The 23,528-nt window shown below is 43.6% G+C and overlaps 1 protein-coding gene across 1 annotated transcript in view; it reads right to left on the minus strand.

Annotated features, from left to right (window-relative positions):
• Positions 1-20,119, minus strand: part of itga11a (integrin, alpha 11a) — a 217,425-nt gene extending 197,306 nt beyond the window's left edge. The window contains exon 1 of the mRNA XM_072278053.1: positions 19,839-20,119. Within this exon, the coding sequence (XP_072134154.1) occupies positions 19,839-19,890 (52 nt within the window). The 5' untranslated portion in view covers positions 19,891-20,119. The remainder of the gene's footprint in view (positions 1-19,838) is intronic.
• Between the last annotated feature and the right edge of the window lie 3,409 nt (positions 20,120-23,528).

Consider the following 23,528-nt stretch of genomic DNA (forward strand, 5'->3'; position numbering starts at 1 on the left):
CAAGGAAGAAAGAAAAAGGGAGGAGCACCAGAGGGAACAGATGGGCGGGCAAGGAGATAACATAAGGAGAGAAAGGGATGGCAAATGGTGAAGGGAGGGGGGGAGTCATTACTGGAAGTTTGAGAAATCGATGCTCATACCATCAGTTTGGAGGCATGGAATATAAGGTTTTGTTCCTCCAACCTAAGTGTGGCAGGCCATGGATGGACATAATGGAATGAGAATGGGAAGTGGAATTAAAATGCGTGGCCACTGGGAGATCCTGCTTGTTCTGTCAGACAGAGAATAGATGCTCAGCAAAGCAGTCTCCTAATCCACGTCAGGTCTCACCGATATACAGGAGGCCACACCTGGAGCACCGAACGCAGTATAAGACCCCAACAGACTCATAGATGAAGTGTTGCCTCACCTGGCAGGACTGTTTGCGGCCCTGAATGGTAGTGAGGGAAGAGGTGTAGGAGCAGGTGTAGCATTTGTTCTGCTTGCAAGGATAAGTGCCAGGAAGGAGGTCAATGGGGAAGGATGAATGGACAAGGGAGTTGCGTAGGGAGTGATCCCTATGGAAAACGGAAAGTGGGGCGGGGAGGAGGGAGGGAAAGATGTGGTGGGATCCAGTTGGAGGTGGCGGAAGTTTTGGAGAATTATGTGCTGGATGTGAAGGCTGGTGGGATAGTAGGTGAGGACAAGAGGAACCCTATCCCTGGTAGGGTGTCAGGAGGGTGGGGTAAGAGCAGATGTGCGTGAAACGGAAGAGACGCGATTGAGGGCAGTGCTGATGGTGGAGGAAGGGAAGCCCCTTTCTTTGAAAAAGGAAGACATCTCCCTCATTCTGGAATGAAAAGCCTCATCCTGAGAGCAGATGCAGCTGAGACGGAGAATTGAGAGAAGGGAAAGGCATTTTTACAAGTGCAGGCCTGGGATGAGCCATAGTCCAGGTAGAGTGGTTGAGGGCAGTGTTGAGGTGGGATACAACCAGTGTGCAAGATACAAGAAACTGTGCAAATACAATGAAAAAAGATGAATAAATAAAGAAAAAAAACATTGAGAATATGAGATGAAGAATCTTTTAAAGTGAGCCCATAGTTGTGGGAACAATTCAATGATGGGGGAAGTGAAGTTGAGTGAAGTTATCTCCACTGGTTCAAGATCTTGATGGTTGAGGGACAATAGCTGATCTTAAACCTGGTGGTGTGGACCCTGAGGCTCCCGATAGCTTTTCCTGATGGCAGCAGCAAGAAGAGAGCATGCCTGGGTGGTGGGAGTCCTTTAGGGTGGATGCATCTTTCCTGTGACAGCGCTCTGTGTAGATGTGCTCAATGGCCTTTACACGTGATGGACTAGACTGTATCCACTACTTTTTGTAAGATTTCCTCTTCAAGGTATTGGTGGTTTCATACCAGGCTGGGGTGCAACCAGTCAATACACTCTCCAAAGTTTGTCAAAAGTTTTGGGTGTCATGCTGAAACTTCACAAACTTCTGAGGAATTAGAAGCTTCTGTCATAATTGCACCAATGTGCTGGGCTCGGGACAGGTCCTCTGAAATTATAACACCGAGGAGTTTAAAATGCTGACTCTCTCCACCTCCGATCCCCATAGTGTTACAACAGTGGGATGGAAGCTATCCATGAGTCTGGTGGTACATACCATCTCATGGATCTTTAAAAAGAGCTATTCATCAAAGTGAGCATGGCTGCTGGGGCCGGGGTTTATTGCCCGATCGGAATTTCCCTCAAGAGAGTGGCGGCGAGCTGCCTTCATGAATTACTGCAGTCGCTATGGTGAAGGAACTCCCACGGGGGGAGGATTACAGAGTTTAGTGCTAGTGAATACTACCTCTCAGTTTATGGTCAGTGTTGCACAATGAGATCCTTTTATTACCTCTCTGTCTATTGCTAGACCTTTCCTGGTTTAAAGTTACTGAGCGCATTAATTTCTTTAATGGGTGCAATAAACTTTTGGGTGTAGTAGAACATAGAACATAGAATATAGAACATTACAGCACACTACAGGCCCTTCAGCCCACAATGTTGTGCCAATCGTTTACCCTACTGTAAGATCATTCTAACCCTTCCCTCTCACATAACCCTCCATACTTCTCTCATCCCTGTGCCAATCAAAGAGTTCCTTAAATGTTCCAAATGTACCTATCTCTACCATCACTCCTGGCGGCACGTTCCATGCACCTACCATTCTCTGTATAATAAACTTACCTCTGACATCCTCCCTAAACGTTCCTCCACTCACCTTAAAGTTACGTCCCCTCATAATAGCCACTTCAAGGTTCAAGATTCAAGATTGTTTAGTGTCATTTCCTGTACACAAGTGTAAGGAGAGCGAAATAATTGCTACTCCGGATCTGACGTAGCACAAACAAACCCACAAAAGATAAAGAGCATAACAATAATGATGATGATGGTGATGATGATGATGATAATAATAATAATAATAACAATAGTAAAAAACACACACAATAAATATAAATACATAAGATAGTTTATGTACATAGATTGATTGTAAGTCCATAAAGTGGCTGTATATAAGGTGATTGACAGCAGATAATCAAGTAGTGGTGGAGTTAATGGCTGGAGGTGTTGATCACCCTTACTGTTTGGGGAAAGTAACTGATCTTGAGTCTGGAGTTTCTGGCCTGGGTGCTATGTGGCCTTCTCCCTGATGGGAGTGGGACAGAATGTCCATGAGCAGGAGGCATGGGATCCTACATAATGTGGTTGGTCCTTTTCCGGTGCCTTTCTGTATATATGTACATCCTTGATGGCAGTGATGCATCAGACAGTTTTAGTTTCCTGTCATGGAGCCTTCCTGCCAGCCACAGTGCAGATTCCATTGCAAGCAGTGACGCACCTTGTTAAGATGCTCTCTACTGCACATCTGTAGAATGACGCGAGCACAGATGTGCAAATTCCAGCTCTCTTTAGCCTCCTCAGAAAGCAGACATGGTGGTGAGCTTCCTTGACTGTGTATAATGTGTTCTGGGGCCGTGAGAGGTGGTCTGTGACATGCACTCCCAGGATTTTGAAGCTGCTTGCAGTTTCCACTGCCGTGCCGCCAATGTAAAGGGGTGTGAGAGTGGTGCAAATTCTCCTGAAGTCGATAACCATCTCCTTTGTCTTGCTGACATTAAGGATGAGGTTATTTGCCTGGCACCAGGCCTCGAAGTCTTCCACCTCCACTCTGTAGGCCATCTCATTGCTGTTAGTGACAGTGCCCCACCTCTGTAGTGCCCTCGGCAAAACGGGTGACATAGTTGCTTGGGTGTTTGGCCGTGCAGTCATGGACAGCAATAAGCTTGGCACACATCTCTGGGGGGGCATCCGTGTTGAGCGTGATGGGGAAGGAAGAATGGTTGTGCATCCTGACTAACTAAGGTCTTGTTGTCGTGGCTATCCCTCGAGGTCAAGGATAATGGTCTTCGTTCTGTTGATCTACTTATGGGCTCTCAAGTGGCTTATGAGTCCAATCTTGGCTTTGAAAGTTCTTCCACATTCAAGACAGGTAGTTCCAGGTGGCAGATCGGGCTTTGGTTGTTGCTGCCTCTCTTTCCATTTTCTTCTCTTTTCTTCTAATTCTGCACATCGGTTGGCTTCGAGAGTTGCTGTTCTTTCTCGGATGATGGCTTGCCAGAGTTTCCTGTCCTTGACATTGGTTTCCCAATTGTTGATGTCGATGTTACATTTCTTCATGTTGGCTTTTAAGACGTCTTTGAATCTCTTCTGTTGTCCGCCTCTTTTACGTTTGCCTTCTTTAGGCTGGGAGTAGAAGATTTGTTTCGGCAGACATTTGTCTTTCATCCGAACAACATGACTGCTCCATTTTAGTTGGTTCTTGGTGACGTAGGCTTCAATGCTTGTTGTTTTTGCTTCATTTAGCACACTGATGTTGGTTCTTCTATCTTCCCAACTGATATTTAAGATGTTTCGAAGACAGCGTTGATGGAACTTTTCAAGTGCCTTCAGATGTGGTCGGTATATTGTCCAGGTTTCTGATGCATACAGGAGCGTTGGGATTACAACTGCTTTGCACCCAAGCTGCACCACCTGAGGTCTGTTGGTTAGGAAGTCCAACACCCAGTTGTACAGAGGTGTATTTAGACCAAGGAGTAGGAGTTTGTTCACCAAAGTCTGTGGGACACTCGTATTGAATACTGAACTGCAATCCAGAAACAACATTCTGACATGAGTCGCCTTGTTTTCTAAGTGTATTAAGGCCAGTTGCATGGCAGATGCTATAGCATCTGTCGAAGAGCAGTTCTGTCGGTAAGCATATTGGTGAGGATCCAGTGTGGTAGAAATAGGGTTTTTGATATGTGTCATTATCAGCCACTCAAAGCACTTCATGACAATTGATGTCAGTGCAAATAGGTGGTAGTAACTTAGTTCTGAAGGTGTAGAGTTCTTTGCTACTGAGATAATATGGCTGATTTGAAGCGTGTGGGGACAGCTGGCAGGATGAATGAAGTGCTGAAGGTGTCAGTGGAGACACCAGTGAGCTGGTATGCACATTCTTCGAGTAGTAGGTCTGGGATGTTGTCTGGCCTGGTTGTCTTACGGGAACCTTCTCACATCTGCTGCGTTACAGACAGTGGCTGCTCACCTGAGAGAGGGGTAGCTTTCGTGTCCAGCATCGTGTTGCATGCCTCAAAGTGTGCATAAGCTTTGTTTTGAGCATCAGGGAGGGAGGCATCACTGGTACAGTCGACGCTGCTTTTCCTTGTGTAGTCAGTGATTCCGCTGATGCCCAGCCACATACACTGGGATAGTTATCAGCCAGGGGTTCCTGAACTTTTTGCGCGTAGGTGACCTTTGCCTTCTTGATGCCAAAGGTAAGATTTCTTCTGGCTGCTCTGAGAGCTGTTCTGTCACCAGGTTGCCTCATTAGGCCATACAGTGATGGTCCTCTTGAATGGTTTCTCCATTTCCACCCGTAGTTAGAATACTAGGATTAACATTATGGAAGTGTGGTCAGAGAAGCCAAGATAAGGGCATGAGATGGCTTTACCGCGACTACTTGTATAAACAAGGTACAGTCTCTTTGTTCCCTAGTGGCCATGGTGACATATTGGTGGAACTTGGGTAGAATCTCCTGCAGGTTATCATGATTTCTACCTTGGAAAAAAGTCTCCGGCTGTCCACTCAAAGCATACCTCTTATCTTGTACAGGGTAAAAATGGAAGATCTTCCTTTTTGTCCTTCTCAATATTACAGACTCAACTCATCAGCCTTTGAAAAATTCTTCCCCAAAATCTCCACAGGTTCCATCAGCAGTTAGTTATCTTTGACATTTCTATAGCATCTAGAGTCCAACCTGTTCCCTTTCATCTCCAGTTGGTAGGCCTCTCATCTTCTCTCACAGCTAGCATCAAGTCACAACATGAGATAAGAGCAAACAACAGGAATTCTGCAGATGCTGGAAATTCAAGCAACTTTGATGTGCGTTACATGAGATAAGAGTACAGCTTCCTGCGAAATTGGTAGGCGACATCTTTCTGATGGGATGTCAAACAAAGGCCATGCATCAGGACTGACGTAAAAGTCTCTTGGAAAACATTCAAGGAAAAGCAGGGAAGCTTTCCTGGTATCCTGAACACCATTTATTTCAAAAAACACATTCCTAATTACATGATTCATAACTCCAAAACATTAAACTAATTGTAATATAAATAAGAGAGCCAGGAAAGCGAGTCTGACTCTGTTCTTTAAGTGAAGCGCACTTGTGTCACATGGTAGTGTCATGATGTATGCAATTCACTTCTGGCGTAAGCCATATTGCTTGTCTATTGTTAGTTTTCACATTGTAAATCTCAAGGCTACCCTGTGTCACTCATCATTATTTGATTTTTCATCAACAGCATGCAGATTAGTGCTCTTTTTGAAACTGGATCTTGACTTTTAATCTTTTTCTATTTCCTGTGCTGTCCACTTGTTTTTGTAACCGCTACACTACCATACCGTAGATAAAGTTAGAATGAGGTGTACTTAGTGGCCGACAGCACTTTTAGTGAAAATCCCAGTCACAATCCCAGCAACACATCATCATGGCCCATTCTCATTAAACATCTCATTTTAGCTGCTACCTAGCATGTTCACTGTTTATAGGCAAGAGTTTCACCTGATTACACTCACTTTGGCAAACTCCAACAACAAGAGTTTGGTGCTTCTGGACAGTGAGCCCAAACTTGGGGTGGGGAGATTGTGATCCCATGGGGTTAACAACAGTTCAGAATTGCATAAACTTTAAATGTGGCAATTCAATCTTTTTCACCAGATTATGAACTAATCACTGAACACAACCTAAAGACTCTACAACTCATGTTCTCAGTATTATTTATTTACTTATTTCTTTATTACTATTATATAGTTTTTTTAAATATTTGCACAAGTTGTCTTCTTTTGCACATCGGTTGCTTGTCAGTCTTTGTGTGCAGCTTTTCATTGATTCTATTGTATTTCTTTGTTCTACTGTGAATGTCTGCAAGAAAATGAATTTCAGGATAGTATGTGATGACATATATGTTTTTTGATAATAAATTTACTTTGAACTTTGAAAAGGCAATGTGCATGCTAAAGGAGGATGAAGTATTTTTGGGGAAAAGGCGAGTTTCCATAGCTTTGGAGATGGTTCTTTTGAGACTTGAGGAGGCATGCTGCCTCACATTCCCCTTGTTCTGTGTTCATTCCCGACCTCCAGTGCTATCCATGTGGAGTTTGCATGTTCTCCCTGAGACCGAGCGTGATTCCTTCAGGTGCTCCAGTTTCCTACCGCACTCCAATGATACAGGCTCGTTGGATGTTGTAGATTACCTTGAGTGTGCAGATTTAGAGAGGATGGGAGGGAATGGATGGGACTGTGGAGGAATTAAAACTGGGCTAGTGTAGGATGGGTGCTTCATGGATTATCAGGACAAATCTTATTATTGCGCTGGCCTTGTGACAGATAAAAGCAGAAAATTCTGGAAGCACTCCGCAGATCAGGCTATATAAATAGGCAGGAGAACAAAGTTAATATTCAGGTTAAAAATCTGCTGGTGATTTCCATCAGTTTGTGTATTAACTTCAGACTTCTAGCACCTCAAAGTTGCCACGTAAGTTGTTAAGGTGGCTAACAAGGCATATGGTGTGTTGACCTTCATCAGTGAGTTCAAGAGACGCAAAGTAATGTTGCAGCTCTATAAAACTCTGGTTAGACCACACTAGGGTGGAGGAGTGAAGATACATCTCTACCAAAGGAGGTGTAAGGTGCTTCTTCCCTCCGCTAGCCTGCAGGTCACCCTTGGACAAGGTGTAGCACCTGCTTAGCCCCCCAAATCACGATCACGTGAAGTCATGGGAGCAGGTGGTGGATGGTTGTATGAGCAGCTGGTGCAGATCACAAGTCCTGGTTATGCGACCACTGACACCAGGAAATGGCAAATACAAGGAGGTATAATTTTAAGTTGACTGGAGGAAAGTATTGGGGGAATATTAGAAACATGTTTTTTTTTACACAGAGAGTGGTGAGTTCGTGGAACGCCCTGCCAGGGATAATGGTAGAGGCAGATGCATTGAAGACATTTAAGAGATCTTAGATAGGCACATGGATGATGGATAAATGGAGGGCTATGTAGGAGGGAAGGGTTAGATTGATCTTAGAGTAGGTTAAAATGTCGGCACAGCATTGTGGGCCAAAGGGCGTATCCTGTGCTGTAATATTCTGTGTTCCATCTGAATTTTATTTTGATCTGCAAGACTTTTGCATATTGTAGATAGCCTGTGCCAATGTGAAGTCAAACATGTCTGCTACTGAAGTGCCTCCTTGGCTTTGAAGATTGGATTCTTTAACAGAAGGTCTGCTCAAGGTGCCAAAAGCTCAGTCGCTTCATAACAAAGTAAACTGAGTTCAAATTCTTTATTAGGACATAAAAATTACCCAAACATTTTGGCTCTGATTTTAACTGGCGCGGTATGATGCACACCATCGGGGCAGTGAGGAATACTTCAGCCACTTATTTCCATGTTATAATTTGGCAGGACAACAGGTAGGACTTTCACAGTGAATGCTAGCATCCTGGAGAGCGTTGTAGAACAGAGGGTCACAGGAAAATAAGTACATTGTCCCCCGAAAGTGTCGTCACAGCCAGATAGAGTGGCTTTTAGCACTCTGGCCTTCATTTGTCAGGGAATTGAGCACATGAGTTGGGATGTTAAGTTGCAGTTGCATGAGATATTGGATAGAGGCTGCATTTGGAATATTTTACTTTAGTTTTATTTAGAGATACAGCACGGTATTAGGCCCTTTCAGCCCAAAGAGCCTCTGCTGACCAATTAACCCTCTAAAGTGTACGTGTAAGGGAACCAAAGCACCAGGAGAAAGCCCACCCGGTCACAGGGCAGATGTACAAACTCCTTAGAGACGGTGGCAGAATTGAACCCGGGTCACTGACCACTACGCCATTATGCCAGCCCAAATTGTGTTCAATATTAACAATATTGTGTTCAGTTTTGGTCACTCTGCTAGAAAGAGTGCAGAAGAGATTTACAAGGATGTCGCCAGACTTGAAGGACTGAGTCATGGAGAATGGTTGAGCAGATTAGGACTTCATTTATTAGAGCAGAGGATAACAAGAGCAGAGATGTATACAATCACAAGGGGCATAGATATGGTCAACGCACAGAGTCTTTTTCCCAGGGTTGGAAAATCAATAACTAGTGGGCAGGTACATGGATAAGAACGGTTTAAAGGAATGTGGGCGAAAGCGGGCAAATGGGACCAGCTTAGATGGGAATCGTGGTGAGCATGTCACTGTGTTGTACGCCTCTATGATTCCAAGACGCTAATGACTCACTGCCACAGCCTGATATTGACCAAGCGAGTAAGTATTCAGGGAGAATTTGAGGATGGGAAGCCTGACGAGGAGAGGGAAGGGGTGGAGTGAATAGCGAGAGAACAGGGGGTGGAACAAACAGAGGGACAGATCTCAGCTAAAGTCTGTAAGGAATCAAAAAAGGAGATGTAGGCCTATTTGTTGAAACGATTTCTCCTGGAGTGGTGCTGAGGTGATGCTACACAGTCAAAGTCAAAGTCTAAATGTATTATCAAAGTATGTATATGTTGCCATACACTGTGCTTTCTTGAGATTTATTTTCTTGTAAGCATTTATATGAAAGTAAAGAAATACAAAAGAACATGAAAATCTATACATAAATAAAGACTGACAAAAAAAATGTGCGGGCATATTGTTCAAATAAAAAATAAATAATACTGAGAACATGAATTGAAAGTCTTGAAAGTGAGTCTGTAGGTTGTGGAATCAGTTCAGTGTTGAGGTGAGTGAAGTTATCCACTCTGGTTCAGGAGTCTGATGGTTGTAGGGTAATAACAGTCCCTGAACCTGATGTGTGGGACCTGAGGCTCCTGTGATACAAGAGGCACTGCAGATGCTGGAAATCTAGAGCAATACACACAGGTCAGCAGTCAAGCATTGTTTATGGATGGAAATAAACAGCTGCCGTCTCGGGCCGAAACCTTTCATCAGGACTCGGCCCGAAAAGTCGACTGTTTATTCCCATTTATAGATGCCGCCTGACCTGCTGAGCTGCTGCAGCACATTGTGTGTCTGAGGCTCCTGTACCTCCTGCCCGATGGTAGTAGTGTGCGTGTATCTACTGCCAAAGGGTAGCATTAAGAGGTGAGGTTTTCACCCTCAGGGTGACCCTGCTGCTCTTAGGAGCTGAGTCTCCCACTGTTATTCTGGTCAGTAGGTACCGACTGCTGTTCATTATCGTGGGTTGTTTGTGGCAAAATGTACATTGCTGCAAAGATCCTTACATCAGATCTGTGACACTTCTGGGATGCATCACATTGCAACGTAGAGAGTCCAATTGCAACCATTGCAACGTAGAGAGTCCAATCACAAAATTCAAACCCAGTTTTGCCTGTGTGGGCAGCTCCAGATTTCAGCTGGTCACCATCCCTGGTGCAGAAGAAATGAAAACTTACTCTTCAGGGGCGTTGTGGTATGTAACTATGGCAACCTTGGCATTAATACGTGTAGCATCGCTGTAAACAGAACAGCCTGGAAGGACCCAAATCAGTTCAAATGGGTAATTGCAGCATCAACACACCATATAATTGAGAACCGTGATATTGTCAAAATAGCAGCACAAAGCTGGCCAGCTGTGGTCAGTACTGAGGGTAGTTTCTGGGACAGAGCTTGGAAATGGGCTAGTTAAAGCATTTTGTATATAGTGGCATGCAGCCTAGTAACTAAATGCACCTCAGTCTTCGAAATTTTACACAAAGGACTGCTCTACATTCCTACGTGTTTGTAGGAAGCTACCTAGAGGCCTGGAACCAATGTGTAAATGTTTTCAGATGTAACATATGAGTTCAGAAATTCATAAGCTCAGGGGGAGTGTGCATGTGTTGGCCATTGTTCAACAGCTGCCGGTTAGAGAGCTGAGGTGAGTACTGCTGGCACACGGGGCTCACTCACTACTCCCCCTGCCTACGTCCAGCGGATGCGTGGAGCGACCGCAGGCAGCGGGCAGTGTGGGGGTCTCCTGCTTTGCATTGCTTGCCCATGGCAGCTCTCGTTCTTCACATTTCATAGCACATAGAACATAGAAGAGCAGGGCACAGGGGCAGGCCATTCAACCTACAATGTTGAGCCAAATCAGCTAAAAAGCAAATCAAAAACATCCAAGCACTGATCTCCTCTACCTACACCATGTCTCTATCCCTCCATCTTCCTTACATCCAAATGTCTCTTAAAAGCTGCTAATGTATTTGCCTCTGGTGCCATACCAGGCAGCGGCATTCCAGGCACCCATGATTCTCTGAGTAAAAAAATTACACCTCACATCCCCCTTGAACCTACTCCCTCTCTCTTTCAAGCATGCCCTTTGATATTGGACATTTCAACCCTGGGAAACAGGTTCTCTCTGTCCACTTTATCTATGCCTCTCATAATCTTGTAAACCTCTATCAGATCTCCCCTCAGCCTCCAGCGCTCCAGAGAAAACAACCCAAGTTTATCCAGTCTCTCATGACAGGATCAATGAAAGAACAACCAGAATGCAGAAGACAATAAACTACGCAAATGCAAATATAAATAAGTAGCAATAAATAACGATAATATGAGATAATGAGTTTAAGAGTCCTTAAAGTGAGATCTTTGGTTGTACTTTGGTGTTGGGCATGTGGCCAAGTGGTTAAGGCGTTTGTCTAGTTACCTCAAGGTCGCTAGTTCGAGCCTCAGCTGTGGCAGCGTGTTTGTGCCCTTGAGCAAGGCACTTAACCACACATTGCTCTGGTGTCTGTGCGAGGAATGGCGCCCCACACAGTCTTCCAATCTGTGCCTTGTAAGGCGTGAAAATGCCTGACGCAGGCCTCTCATGGTCTGAGTCGACGTTCCCTCCCTCCCCTTTGGTTGTAGGAAACACCTCAATGATGGGGTAAGCGAGTGTAGTTATTCCTTTTATTCAAGAGCCTGATGGTTGAGGGGTAGTAACTGTTCTTGAACCTGGTCCTAATATTTGAGGGGTATTAACTGTACCTGAACCTTGTCCTGAGGCTCTTGTATCTTTTACCTGATGGCAGCAGCAAGAAGAGAGCATGGTCTGAGTGGTGGGGATCTCTGATGATGGTTGCTGCTTTCATGTAGATATTAGATTAGATTAGATTCAACTTTATTGCCATTGTGTCGAGTACAGATACAAAGCCAATGAAACGCATTTAGCATCTGACCAGAAATGCAAAGAATAGTGTTATTTACAAAATAACTGCGAATAAAAAAAGTGCTACAGCACACAAATATAAAAGTACTGAGACAGTACAATACGGGTGCAATACTGCTTAGCGCTGTGATGAGAGGTTCAGCAGGGTCACAGCCTCAGGGAAGAAGCTCTTCCTGTGCCTGCTGGTGCGGGAGTGGAGGCTCCTGTAGCGCCTACCGGATGGGAGGAGAGTAAAAAGTCCCTGGTTAGGGTGAGATGCATCCCTGATAATGCTTTTTGTCCTGCCCAGGCAGTGTTTATGGTAGATGTTCTCAATGGTGGGCAATTGGGTGCCGATAATCCGCCAATATGAGGACAATGTGATGGGAGTGTCTTTTCAGCAATGTCTTTTCTCAGAGGGCTGGCGGAGTGTGAAATGCTTGACCATTGGCAGCAACAATCACGTTCATAGAGTTACAAGTCATGGAGGCAGGCCCTTTGGCCCAACTCTTCTGTACTGACCAATCTACACGAATCCCATTTGCCTATATTTGGTCCAACCCCTTCAAAACTTTTCCAGTCTTTGTACCTGTCAAAATGTCCTTTAATTGTAATTATACCTGCCTCTTCCACTTCCCCTGGCAGCTCGTCCCACCATCCACCACCCTCAGTGTGAAAACCTGCTCCTCAGCTCCTCTTGAAATCATTCCCCTCATACCTATGCCCTTTGATTTTAGACTCCCCTACCCTGGGAAAATGTCCGTGACTTCCCTATAATGATTTTATACCTGATCCTTACCTGGAACCATCGCTCCCTGTATTCCTCCTATCCATGTACAATACTTATCCAAACCTCTCTTAAATTTTGCAGTCAAACCAATGTTCACCACTTCCACTGGAAGCTTGTTCCATGCTCTCACCATCAACTGAGTGAAGAAGTTCCCCTTAAATATTTTTACCTTTCACCCTTAACCTGAAGCCTCTAGTTCTAATCTCACTCAACCTCAGTGGTCATTATCATCTGGCTCTTTGTGGGGGCTTGCTATGTATGCACAGGTAGCTGCTGTGCTTCCATCATTGTGACTATGATGGCACTTAAAAGAAATGTTTCACAGTGAGTCTGCCACTTCTCATCCACGAGTCTGTAGGCTATTCGGCCACAGGAGGCATGGCCTCCTTGTTAGGTGGATTGTAGGTCAAGTCCAAACTTAGGCTGTTCTGACCTTTGTGACCAGAGGATGACTGGCAGTTGGGATCCGCTGGGTCAGCCTGAGGCAGGGGTAACAAGAACCTAGCTAATACAGCGTACACTGCGTGGGACTGCAACATCTCTGGGACTTCAGCACAATCTAACACTGAAGTCCCATAGTTTGACTGATCAATTTCCTTTCCTTGGAACCTAGTCATAGTCATACTTTATTGATCCCAGGGGAAATTGGTTTTCGTTACAGTTGCACCATAAATAATAAATAGTAATAGAACCATAAATAGTTAAATAGTAATATGTAATTTACGCCAGTAAATTATCAAATAAGTCCAGGACCAGCCTATTGTCTCAGGGTGTCTGACCCTCCAAGGGAGGAGTTGTAAAGTTTGATGGCCACAGGCAGGAATGACTTCCTATCACGCCCTGTGCTGCATCTCGGAGGAATGAGTCTCTGGCTGAATGTATTCCTTTGCCCACCCAGTACATTATGTAGTGGATGGGAGACATTGACCAAGATGGCATGCAACTTAGACAGCATCCTCTTTTCAGACACCAACGTGAGAGAGTCCAGTTCCATCCCCACAACATCACTGGCCTTATAAATGAGTTTGTTGATTCTGTTGGTGTCTGCTACCCTCAGCCTGCTGCCCCAGCACACAACAGCAAACATGATAGCACTGGCCACCACAGACTCGTAGAACATCCTCAGCATCGCCCGGCAGATGTTAAAGGACCTCGTAGGAGACTGAGAATATCTTAAGGAGGTGTATGAAATCATTAGAGCATCGAGAGTGTGAATGCTCACCAACCTTTCCCATGGCTGGGGAATTAAAGTCAAAGTTAGCAAAGTACATATATGTAACCATACATTACCCTGAAATATATTTTCTTGCAGGCATTCACAGAGAACTAAGAAATACAATAGAATAAATGACAAATTACACCCAAAAACAGCTGATAAAAACTATGTGCAAAAGAAGAAAATCTGTGCAAATTCATAAACTCATAATAAATAATGTTGAGAACATGATTTGTAGCATCCTTGACATGAATCTCAGGGTTGTGTATAGTGTACATTCATTGATAATAAATGTTCTTTGAACTTTGAAGTTTGAAGTGAGTCCATAAGTTGTGGAATTAGTTCAGAGTCGAGGCGTGTGAAGTTATCTATGCTGGTTCAACTACCAGATGGTTATAGGGTAATAATTGTTCCTGGTGGTGTGGGACCTAAGGCTTATTGATCATTATAAAATGCCTCTCTGGTGCTTCCCACTCACTCCTCTCTCCCTTTCCTTTCCCAACCATGATTTCTCTCTTCCAGCCACCTTCCCACTCTCAGTCCACAATAGAGGCCCACATCAGAATCAGGTTTATCGTCATTCACATATGTCATGAAATTTGTTTTTTTCTTATGCTGTACCAGTACAGTGCAATACATAAAATAACTACAGTCTTCGGCTAGAGTGTCTAAGGCTTTTGCAAAGTACTGTATACGTTGCCACATACTACCTTAAAATTCATTTTCTTACAGGCACTTACAGGAAAATAAAGAATTGCAATAGAAAATATGCAAAACTATGCATAAAAATACTGACACAGAATAAGTGTGTAAAAGATGTTGTGCAAAAAAATAAGAACATGAGTTATAGAAAGTTTTACAACATGAGTTGTAAAAATCAGTTATAAAAACTAGAGGGCACAGGTTTAAGGTGAGAGGGGAGAGATTTAACAGACACCTGAGAGGCATCTTTCTATTTTTACAGAATGAATTGGCAAAGGACGTGGTTGAGGCAGGCACATTAACAACATTTCAAAGATTGTAAGTACATATATTATCAAAGAATGTATAAATTATATAACCTTGAGACTTGTTTGCTCATAGGTAGCCACAAAGCAGGAAACCCGAAAGAACCCAATTTTAAAAAAAGAATAAAAATAAAGATAAAAGACCAACACTCAATGCTCAAGAGAAAGGAAAAAAAAAGCACAGATCATGCAAACAGTTGGAACAAACAACAACGTTCCAAACCAAAACTGAGTCCTCAGATCCGAACCCCGGAACAGCCTGGAGTAGAGGCAAAGCCTTGCTTATCAGTTCATCATATTAGCAGGCATGGAGCACAGCAGCTGGGCAGTCCTCATAGCCTCAACGCCATGGAGAGAGGAGTGAACATCACGGAGAATACATGGACAGGTACGTGGATAGAAAAGGTTTGGAGGGATATGGCACAAATATAGCCAACTGCACAGAGTTCAAGGCAGGTATGTTCCAGTCAGCAAGAAGTCAAGGATTGTAAGGTAATAGAACCCTGGATGTCGAGGGATGCAATAAAGTTAGTCAAGAAGGAAAAGGTTAAGTATGTAAAGCTTTGGAAGGTAGAGTCAAACAGAGCCCATGAGAAGCCAGAAAAGAACTCAAGAAGGGAATCAGGAAAGCCAGGAGGGGCTATGAAAAGTCATTGACAAGTAGGATGAAAGAGAATCCCAAAGCATTCTATACGTACATCAAGTGCAAGAGGATAACGAGAGAGAGAGTAGGACCACTCAAGAATAAAGGGTGGGGGGAGCATTTGCTTGGATGTGGAGGATTTCAGTGATGTATATAAATGAGTATTTTACATCAGTATTTACCAAAGAGAAAGATGTGGATGACAGAGAGATCAGTGCCAAGCATATTAATATCAATTATCTTCCAATAAGATAATGGATTAAGTTATCAGTCCATTATCACATCACTGTTTGGTGTGACCTATTCTACACAAAATGATTGGATTTCTTAAACACCATTAAGAATGATAAGTCCCCAGGGCCAGATGTGATATGGCACAGGTTATTGAGCGCGGCAACAGAAGAGATTGTTGGGATCTTCACCAATACCTTTTGTCCTCTCTAGCCATAGGCAAGGTCCCAGAAGACTGCCAGGAAGCTAACATTTTTCTATCATTCAAGAAGGGAACCAGGGACTATCTTGACTCTCACATCAATGGTAGGGAAGTTACTGGAGAAAATTCTTAGAGACAGGATCCATGAGCATTTGGAAAACCATGGCCTGATTAGGGAAGCCAACATGGCTTTGTGTGGGGCAAGTCGAGACTTACTAACTTGATTGAGTTCTTTGGCAAGGTGAAAAAGGTGATTGATGAAGGTAGAGTTGTGGATGTTGTCTACATAGATTTTAGTAAGCCGTCGCTCATGGGAGGTTCATTCAGATAATCAAGATGCATGGGAACCATCGTGAATTGGCTGCTTGGAATCAGAACTGGCTTGTCCTTAGAAGACAAAGAGTAGTGGTTCAAGGGACTTATTCTAGCTGGAGGTCTGTGATTAGTGATGTTCCACAGGGATCTGTACTAGGACCACTGCTATTTGTGATGTATATAAATGACCTGGATGAAAATGTAAATGGGTGGGTTAGTAAGTTTGCAGATGATACAAAGATTGGTGGTGGTGCAGATGGTGTAGATGACTGGCAAAGAATACAGCAGGTTACAGATCATTTGCAGGTGTGGATGGAGAAATGACAGATGGAGTTTAACCCGGCTAAATGTGAAGTGTTACACATTGGTAGGTCAAATGAAAAGAGTCAGTACACTGTTAAGGGCAAGACCCTTTTAACATGTTGATGTTCAGAGGGATCCTGGGGGTCAAAGTTCATAGTTCCCTGAAAGTAGGTATGCAGGTTGATAGGATAGTTAAGAAGGCATATTGCATGCTTGCCTTTGTTAGGCAAGGCAGTCAGGAAGTTACATTGCAACCTTGTAAGACTCTGGTTAAGCTGCATCTGGAATATTGACATACAGTTCTGGTCGCCCATCGTAGTAAGGGTGTTGAGGCTTTGGAGAGGGTGGAGCAGAGGTTTACCAGGATGTTGCCTGAATTAGAGGGTTTGAGGTTAGACTAACTAAGGTTGTTTTCTCTGAAGCGGCAGAAGCTGAGGGGAGATCTGATAGAGGTTTATGTGATTATGAGAGGCACAGATAGAGTAGACAGACAGTATCTTTTACCCAGGGTTGAAATGTCTAAGTCCAGGGGGCATGCAATTAAGATGAGAAGGGGTAAATTCAAAGCAGAAGTGATGGGCACATTTTTTTTTTACATAGAGAATAGTGGATGTCTGGAGTGCACTGCCTGGGGTGGTGGTAGAGGCAGAAACGTTAGGGACTTCTAAAAGATGTTTAGATAGGCACATGAATGTGAGGAAAATGGAAGGATATAGACATTGTGTAGATGGTATATCTTAGTTTAATTGGCCATTCGATTACTAATTTAAACAGTTCAGCACAACATTGTAGGCTGAAGGGCCTTTTCCTGTACTGTACTATTCTATCAATGTTCTAAGTGGTACTAACTTAGATGGACATCTTGGCTGGAGCAGGTGAATTGGGCAGAAGGTCCTGTTTCTATGCTATGTGACTCTGTGACTCCAGAGTATATTTCAGTGTGGTCTGCTGCATGGAGCCCAATAGCAGAGCAGAGTTTATGTGTTTCCCCAATACTTAAGCTGGAGATCTAGCTCTTGGATTCTGCTCCATTACAAGACCCAACATGGGATCCACAACCCCATTCATTTCAATGGGAAATACAGGACTGCAGGGAACAAAGGCAAGGGGGAAAGAAAAGCTTGGCTTGGCTTCACGTTTACAATAACTATGCATTTTAAAGTGTCATTTAAAACACCAGGGCAAAGTTTAACAGTTGGCAACACTGGAAAGGGGCTATGCTAACTGTCAAAAAGTTTCAGGGATACTTTGAGGGGGCGGGGCTGCTGCAATGTTCCATTGAAGTTTCTGTTGACACTAATAACCTGGGGCTGTTCAGATACTTCCAGCCAGTGAGGTAAGGTATCCACACCTACAGTACTGTATAAAGGTCTTAAGCACATATATATAGCTGGGGTGCCTAAGACTTTTGTAACACAGAGCGGAGAGCAAGTTTGTAAATCTAGCGGGATCAAAGGATGCTGGGATTGGTGGGGTGAAGTGCTGTGGGGAGGGTGTGGGACAGGTGGTAGAGACGGAGTGCCAAGAGCAAGGGTGGGGGCGGGGTGGTGAAGATGCAGACACACCCAGCCCTGAGACAGCAAGCTGGGTCACTTGATTCCAAACAACTGGTTTATTGATCATTACAGAATGTCTCTCTGGTGCTTCCCACTCTGTCCCCACTCCCTTTCACTTTTCCCACCATGATTCCCCCCTCCCTGCCCCCTTCCCACTCTCAGTCCACAATAGAGACCTGTAACAGAATCCGGTCTATCATCACTTAGGTACATCATGCTGTAGCAGTGCGGCGCAATGCATAAAATTACTACAGTACCGTGCAGAAGACTTGGGCACCATAGCTATATACATGTGCCTAATCCTTTTGCACTGTACTGCAGATCAGGGTGGCTCTTGTGTAGGTGAACAGGAAAGGGTGAGCTCTCAGACTATAAGCAGTGATCCCACACCGTTGTCTTCCCTAGCCACAGCGACTTCTCAATTACTTCTGATCATAACCTGGACACTAGAATTCGATTTCATTACTCAGAGACTTCACCTGTGGCTCAGAGAGTGACAATCTCACCTTTAGTCCGAGTAATGTCAAAGGCAAACACAAGACCTCAGCCTTCTATTGCAATTCAGAAGAGAGAGAGAGTGCTGCCTCGTCAGAGATACTGAGTTTAGCGAGCATTAAACTGTCTGCCCTCTCAAGTAGAACTCAAAAGAGGATCAGCAGTGTTTTATTGGTGACTTGGCCAATAATTAATTTGTAGTTCACATTGATCAATTATCTTCCAATGATATGATTAAGTTATCAATCCATTATTACGTCCTACACAAAATGATTGTCAAGCTTTCTGCATAGCAACAGTGACATCACTTCAAATGTACTCCTTTAGCTGTAAAATATTTTGCAATTTCTCCAAATCCACTCTATAAATACAAGCCTTATTTTTCTTGTTTTATCAAAAAGAATACAGCTAGTGTTCAGCCTATAGTTTCACACACTGTTTATGTAGCAACAGGAAACCTGAATAAAAATATAACAGTGGTAGTTTTATGAGTCAATATCAGTTTGAATTCCAAACGCAAAAATGAAGGGACTGTTGCTTTAAAGGGGTCCAACCAAACCCTACATTATATCAACACAATCCAGCCTCTTTGAAGCGTCTTCCAGTAGCCACATATGCAAATCCCTGCAAAGTGACAGGAGACACACCACATCTTCTGGTGTTCCCTGCTAACAGCATGAGTTAATTTGTTGAAGTTAATTCCTACAACACTTCAAGGTTGCTAAATAAACAGAGTATTGTCAAGCGATAAATACAGAGAAAGGGACAGACAGACAGACAGACATACACACACACACACACACACACACACACACACACAAAGTACACACAGATGCAAAGTTTCACGTTATATAACTTCCGAGACAATCCTATTTGTTGATTTATACTTTTTCTTCATTTCCTCTTCAATGTGTAACTTGGCTGAATTATTTTAAGTTCCCCTATAGGAAACCGAGTTAATCAGAACCTTGCGTGTCTCTCTCTCTCTCTCTCCCCCCCTCCACTCTCCCTCTCTCTCTCTCTCTCTCTCTCTCTCTACTCTCTCTATCTCCGTCTCTGTCTCTCTCTCACTCTCTCCCTCCCTCTCTCTTTCTCTCTCTTTCTATCTCTGTCTTTCCCTTTCTCTCTCTTTCTATCTCTGTCTTTCCCTTTCTCTCTCTCATATATATAAATATATATCCACTAGCAAGTTCCTCCCATCATAGAGTAACACACATAAAATGCTGGAAGAACTCAGCAGGTCAGACAGCATCTAACCATAGGTTCCATTCCTCAGTTATCTGTCATTAATAAAACAGTGGTTTTGCAGAGAGACCGTCACCTTCTCTCCACCAAGCAACTTTCCCACAACTTCTCCCCGTTTCTCACCTGGCAGCAGAGTGAAGAGCCATCCAACAAAGGTGCATCTGTACAGATCCATGTGCGCAGAAATATTCAGGGTCTGTGTTACTGCTCTGGTCACTGGTCACTGTGAGACTTCTTTTTCCTCTCTCTCTCTCTCTCTCTCTCTCTTTCTCACTCACATCCACTCTCCCACCTTCAAGCCACTGTCACAGAAGGCAGAAGGAGGCAGGACGATCTCCTGGATTAAGAAGTCTGGAGTCTGCCAGACATACGTTTCCTCCTCTCACCCGGCTTCCCCACATCCAAACGGGAGCTTGGTGTCTGCATTCATCAGCCAGAGGCTGGGACTAACAGGGACTAACAGGGAATGCAACAAGCCTGTGATGTCAAAGAAATGAAGAGGAGGGGAAACCAGGCATTGCACTTACTTTCTGAAGGGATTAACTTTATTCCCTGTATTCTATCTCAGAGTCACTCTCTAACATTACCATTTGGAGGAAATCATTAAAGCAGAAAGGAAGTAATAAACATTGGCTATAAGTTGTTAAAAGCACACAGTCCTCAGACGCCAACACATTAGCATTATTGTACTGACGAAACTGGACTGAGAAGTGTTCCCTACAAAAATGTGCAGTAAAAATGAATTTCCAAAAGGGCCACTTTCTTATTTCAATGGAAAATGTGATTTTATACAGTTCAGAACTTCTGAAGTGTTTTCTTGTTAACAAAGCCCCTTTGCATGCAGACTAATGTTCCACAGTAAGTGCCTAGAAACAATGTGATAATGATCCAGCAATCTTTTTTAGTGACCATTTGATAAGATTTTGCCAGGGCACTCTGCAGAGTTCCAAAATAGTCCCATGACATCTCTGCTGAGCAGATGGGAACAACTCATCAGAAGGATAGAGCTTTCCAAGAATCACGGTAGATTTACACCACAGTGGGAGAACATTCTGCCCACTGTGTTAGTGCTGGTCAGAAGAGAGCTACCTCGGCTAAACCCAACTGTCTCACTGACTGGGTCTATAGCCCCACAGGTCACAGCTCGACAAGGACAGGTCCAAAGTACAGGTGCTGACAGACAGTACAGCACCCGTCGGGCTCTGCAATTCAAACCTTAGCCTAGGTTTCGATTTAAGTTCTGGGTGGTTCTGAAATCCGTTACCTTGTCACACGTGTAAAATTGCTACCAATTGGACCAGACTAGACACCTAATGTCGGAGGAACAAATGAAGTATTCACACAGGAGTAGTGCAAAGATAACTTCCTCTTCAATTTAACCCACATTCACCATTTCTTTCTAACACTTCTGAGACAATGAACCACCCTCGTCTACCTAGCACAACGCTGCTGACTTTGACCCAGTTTTTGACATTATATGCTAAACTTCATTTTCTCCAAACAAGAGCTACACACCATCTTAAAGGTTTCTACTCCAGGCAGTTAATCTGATTAACCATTCTAGTTATCTCCTCATTCCTTCTATCTATTGCCTCAGTTTCTGCACTGCACTGTAGAAAATTTCAACCACTGTTTATAATGCTGTTTACAATTGTAAGTGCACAAGACCATAAGACATAGGAGCAGAACTCGGCTATTCGGCCCATTGAGTCTGCTCCACCATTTCCCCATGGCTGACCCATTTTTCCTCTCAGCCCCAATCTCCTGCCTTCTCCCTGTACCCCTTTGTGCCCTGACCAATCAAGAATCTATCAACTTCTGCCTTAAGTATACATAAAGACTTGGCCTCCACAGCTGCCTGCGGCAATGAATTCCATAGATTCACTACTCGCTGGCTAAAGAAATTCCTCCTCATCTCTGTCCTAAAAGTTTGCCTCTCTATTCTGAGGTTCTGTCCTCTGGTCTTAGACTCTCCTATTACAGGAACCATCCTCTCCACATCCACTCTATCAAGGACTTTCACCACTCAATGGGTCTCAATGAAGTCACCCCTCATTCTTCTAAATTCCAGTGAATACAGCCCCAGAGCCGTCAAATGACAAGCCATTTAATCCTGGAAACAATTTCATGAATCTCCTTTGAACCCTCTCCAGTTTCAGCACATCCTTGCTAAGTAAGATAAGGGGCACAAAATGGCTCACAATACTCCAAGTGAGGCCTCACCAATACTTTATAAAGTCCCAACATTACATCCTTGCTTCCTCTTGAAATGAATGCTAACATCGCATTTGTCTTGCTCACCACAGACTGAACCTGCAAATTAACCTTTAGGGAATCCTGCACAAGGTCTCCCAATTCCCCTTGCGTATCAGGATCTTGTATTTTCTCTCTATTTAGAAAATAGTCAACCTTTTCATTTCTTTTACCAAAGGGCATGAACATTTACTTCCCGACACTGTATTCCATCTGCCACTTCTTTACCCATTCTCTTAATCTGTCTAAGTCCTTCTGTAGCCTCTCTACTTCCTCATAACTACCTACCCCTCCACCTGTCTTCATATTATCTGCAAACTTTACAACAAAGCCATCAATTCCATCATCCAAATCATTGACATATAACGTAAAATGTATCGTGCCCAGCACAGTCCCCTGTGGAACACCACTAGTCACTGGCAGTCAACCAGAAGATGCTCCCTTTATTCCCACCCTTTGCCTCCTGCCAGTCAGCCACTGCTTTATCCATGCTAGAATCTTTCCTGTAATACCATGGGCTCATAGCTTGTTAAGCAGCTTCACGTGTGGCACCTTCTATAGGCCTTCTGAAAATCAAAGTACACACCATCAACTGAATCTCCTTTGTCTATCCTTCTTGTTCTTTCTTCAAAGAATTCCAACAGATTTGTTAGGTAAGATTTTTCCTTGAGGTAACCATGCCGACTGCAACCTATTTTATCATGTGCCTCCAAAACCATATCCTTAACAATCAGCTCCAACATCTTCCAAAGTACTGAGGTCAGACTAATTGGCCTATAGTTTCCTTTCTCCTGTATCTCTCCCTTCTCGAAGAATTGGGGGACATTTGCAATTGTCTAGTCTTCCGGAACCATTCCATAATCTAGTGATTCTTAAAAAATCATTACTAATGGCTCCGCAATCTCTTCAGTCACCTCTTTCAGAACCCTGAGGGGTGTACACCATCTGGTCCAGGTGACTTATCTACCTTCAGACCTTTCAGATTCCCAAGAACCTTCTCCATAGTAGTGCTAGCTTTGGTATTTATTTATTTATTTTTATTTTATTTTATTATTATGTATTATATTCATATTTTATTCCATATCCATCCTTTAAAATCTAACTTTATTACCTTTTTAAATATATAATTTTTAAAAATAATTCTTTTTTCTTTAATATCTTGTCACCCACAAGAAACAGCAACATTCATAATTGTTGAATGTTCCTGCTTTTTGTAGATGGCAAGGCATGCCGCTGTAGTATTTAGCACCTTGTCTTACAGTGACAGTGTGTGGGGTTCAATTCCACTGCTGTCTATGTGGAGTTTGTACGTTCTTCCCGTGAGTGCTTAGGTTCCCCCGCACAATCCAAAGACGTACGGGTTAGGGTTAGTAAGTTGTGGGCATGCGATATTGGTGCTGGAAGCACAGTGACAATTTCGGGCTGCCCACAGCATAAGTCTTGGACTGTGTTGGTCATTGAAGCAAGCAATGCTTTTCACTGTATGATTCAATGTTTCCACGTACATGTGACAAATAAAACTAATCTTAAATAAAGAACCAACAGCGCCATAAAGAAGAT

The sequence above is a fragment of the Mobula birostris genome, chromosome 14, assembly GCF_030028105.1.
Source record: "Mobula birostris isolate sMobBir1 chromosome 14, sMobBir1.hap1, whole genome shotgun sequence".
In the NCBI taxonomy this organism is placed as follows: domain Eukaryota; kingdom Metazoa; phylum Chordata; class Chondrichthyes; order Myliobatiformes; family Myliobatidae; genus Mobula; species Mobula birostris.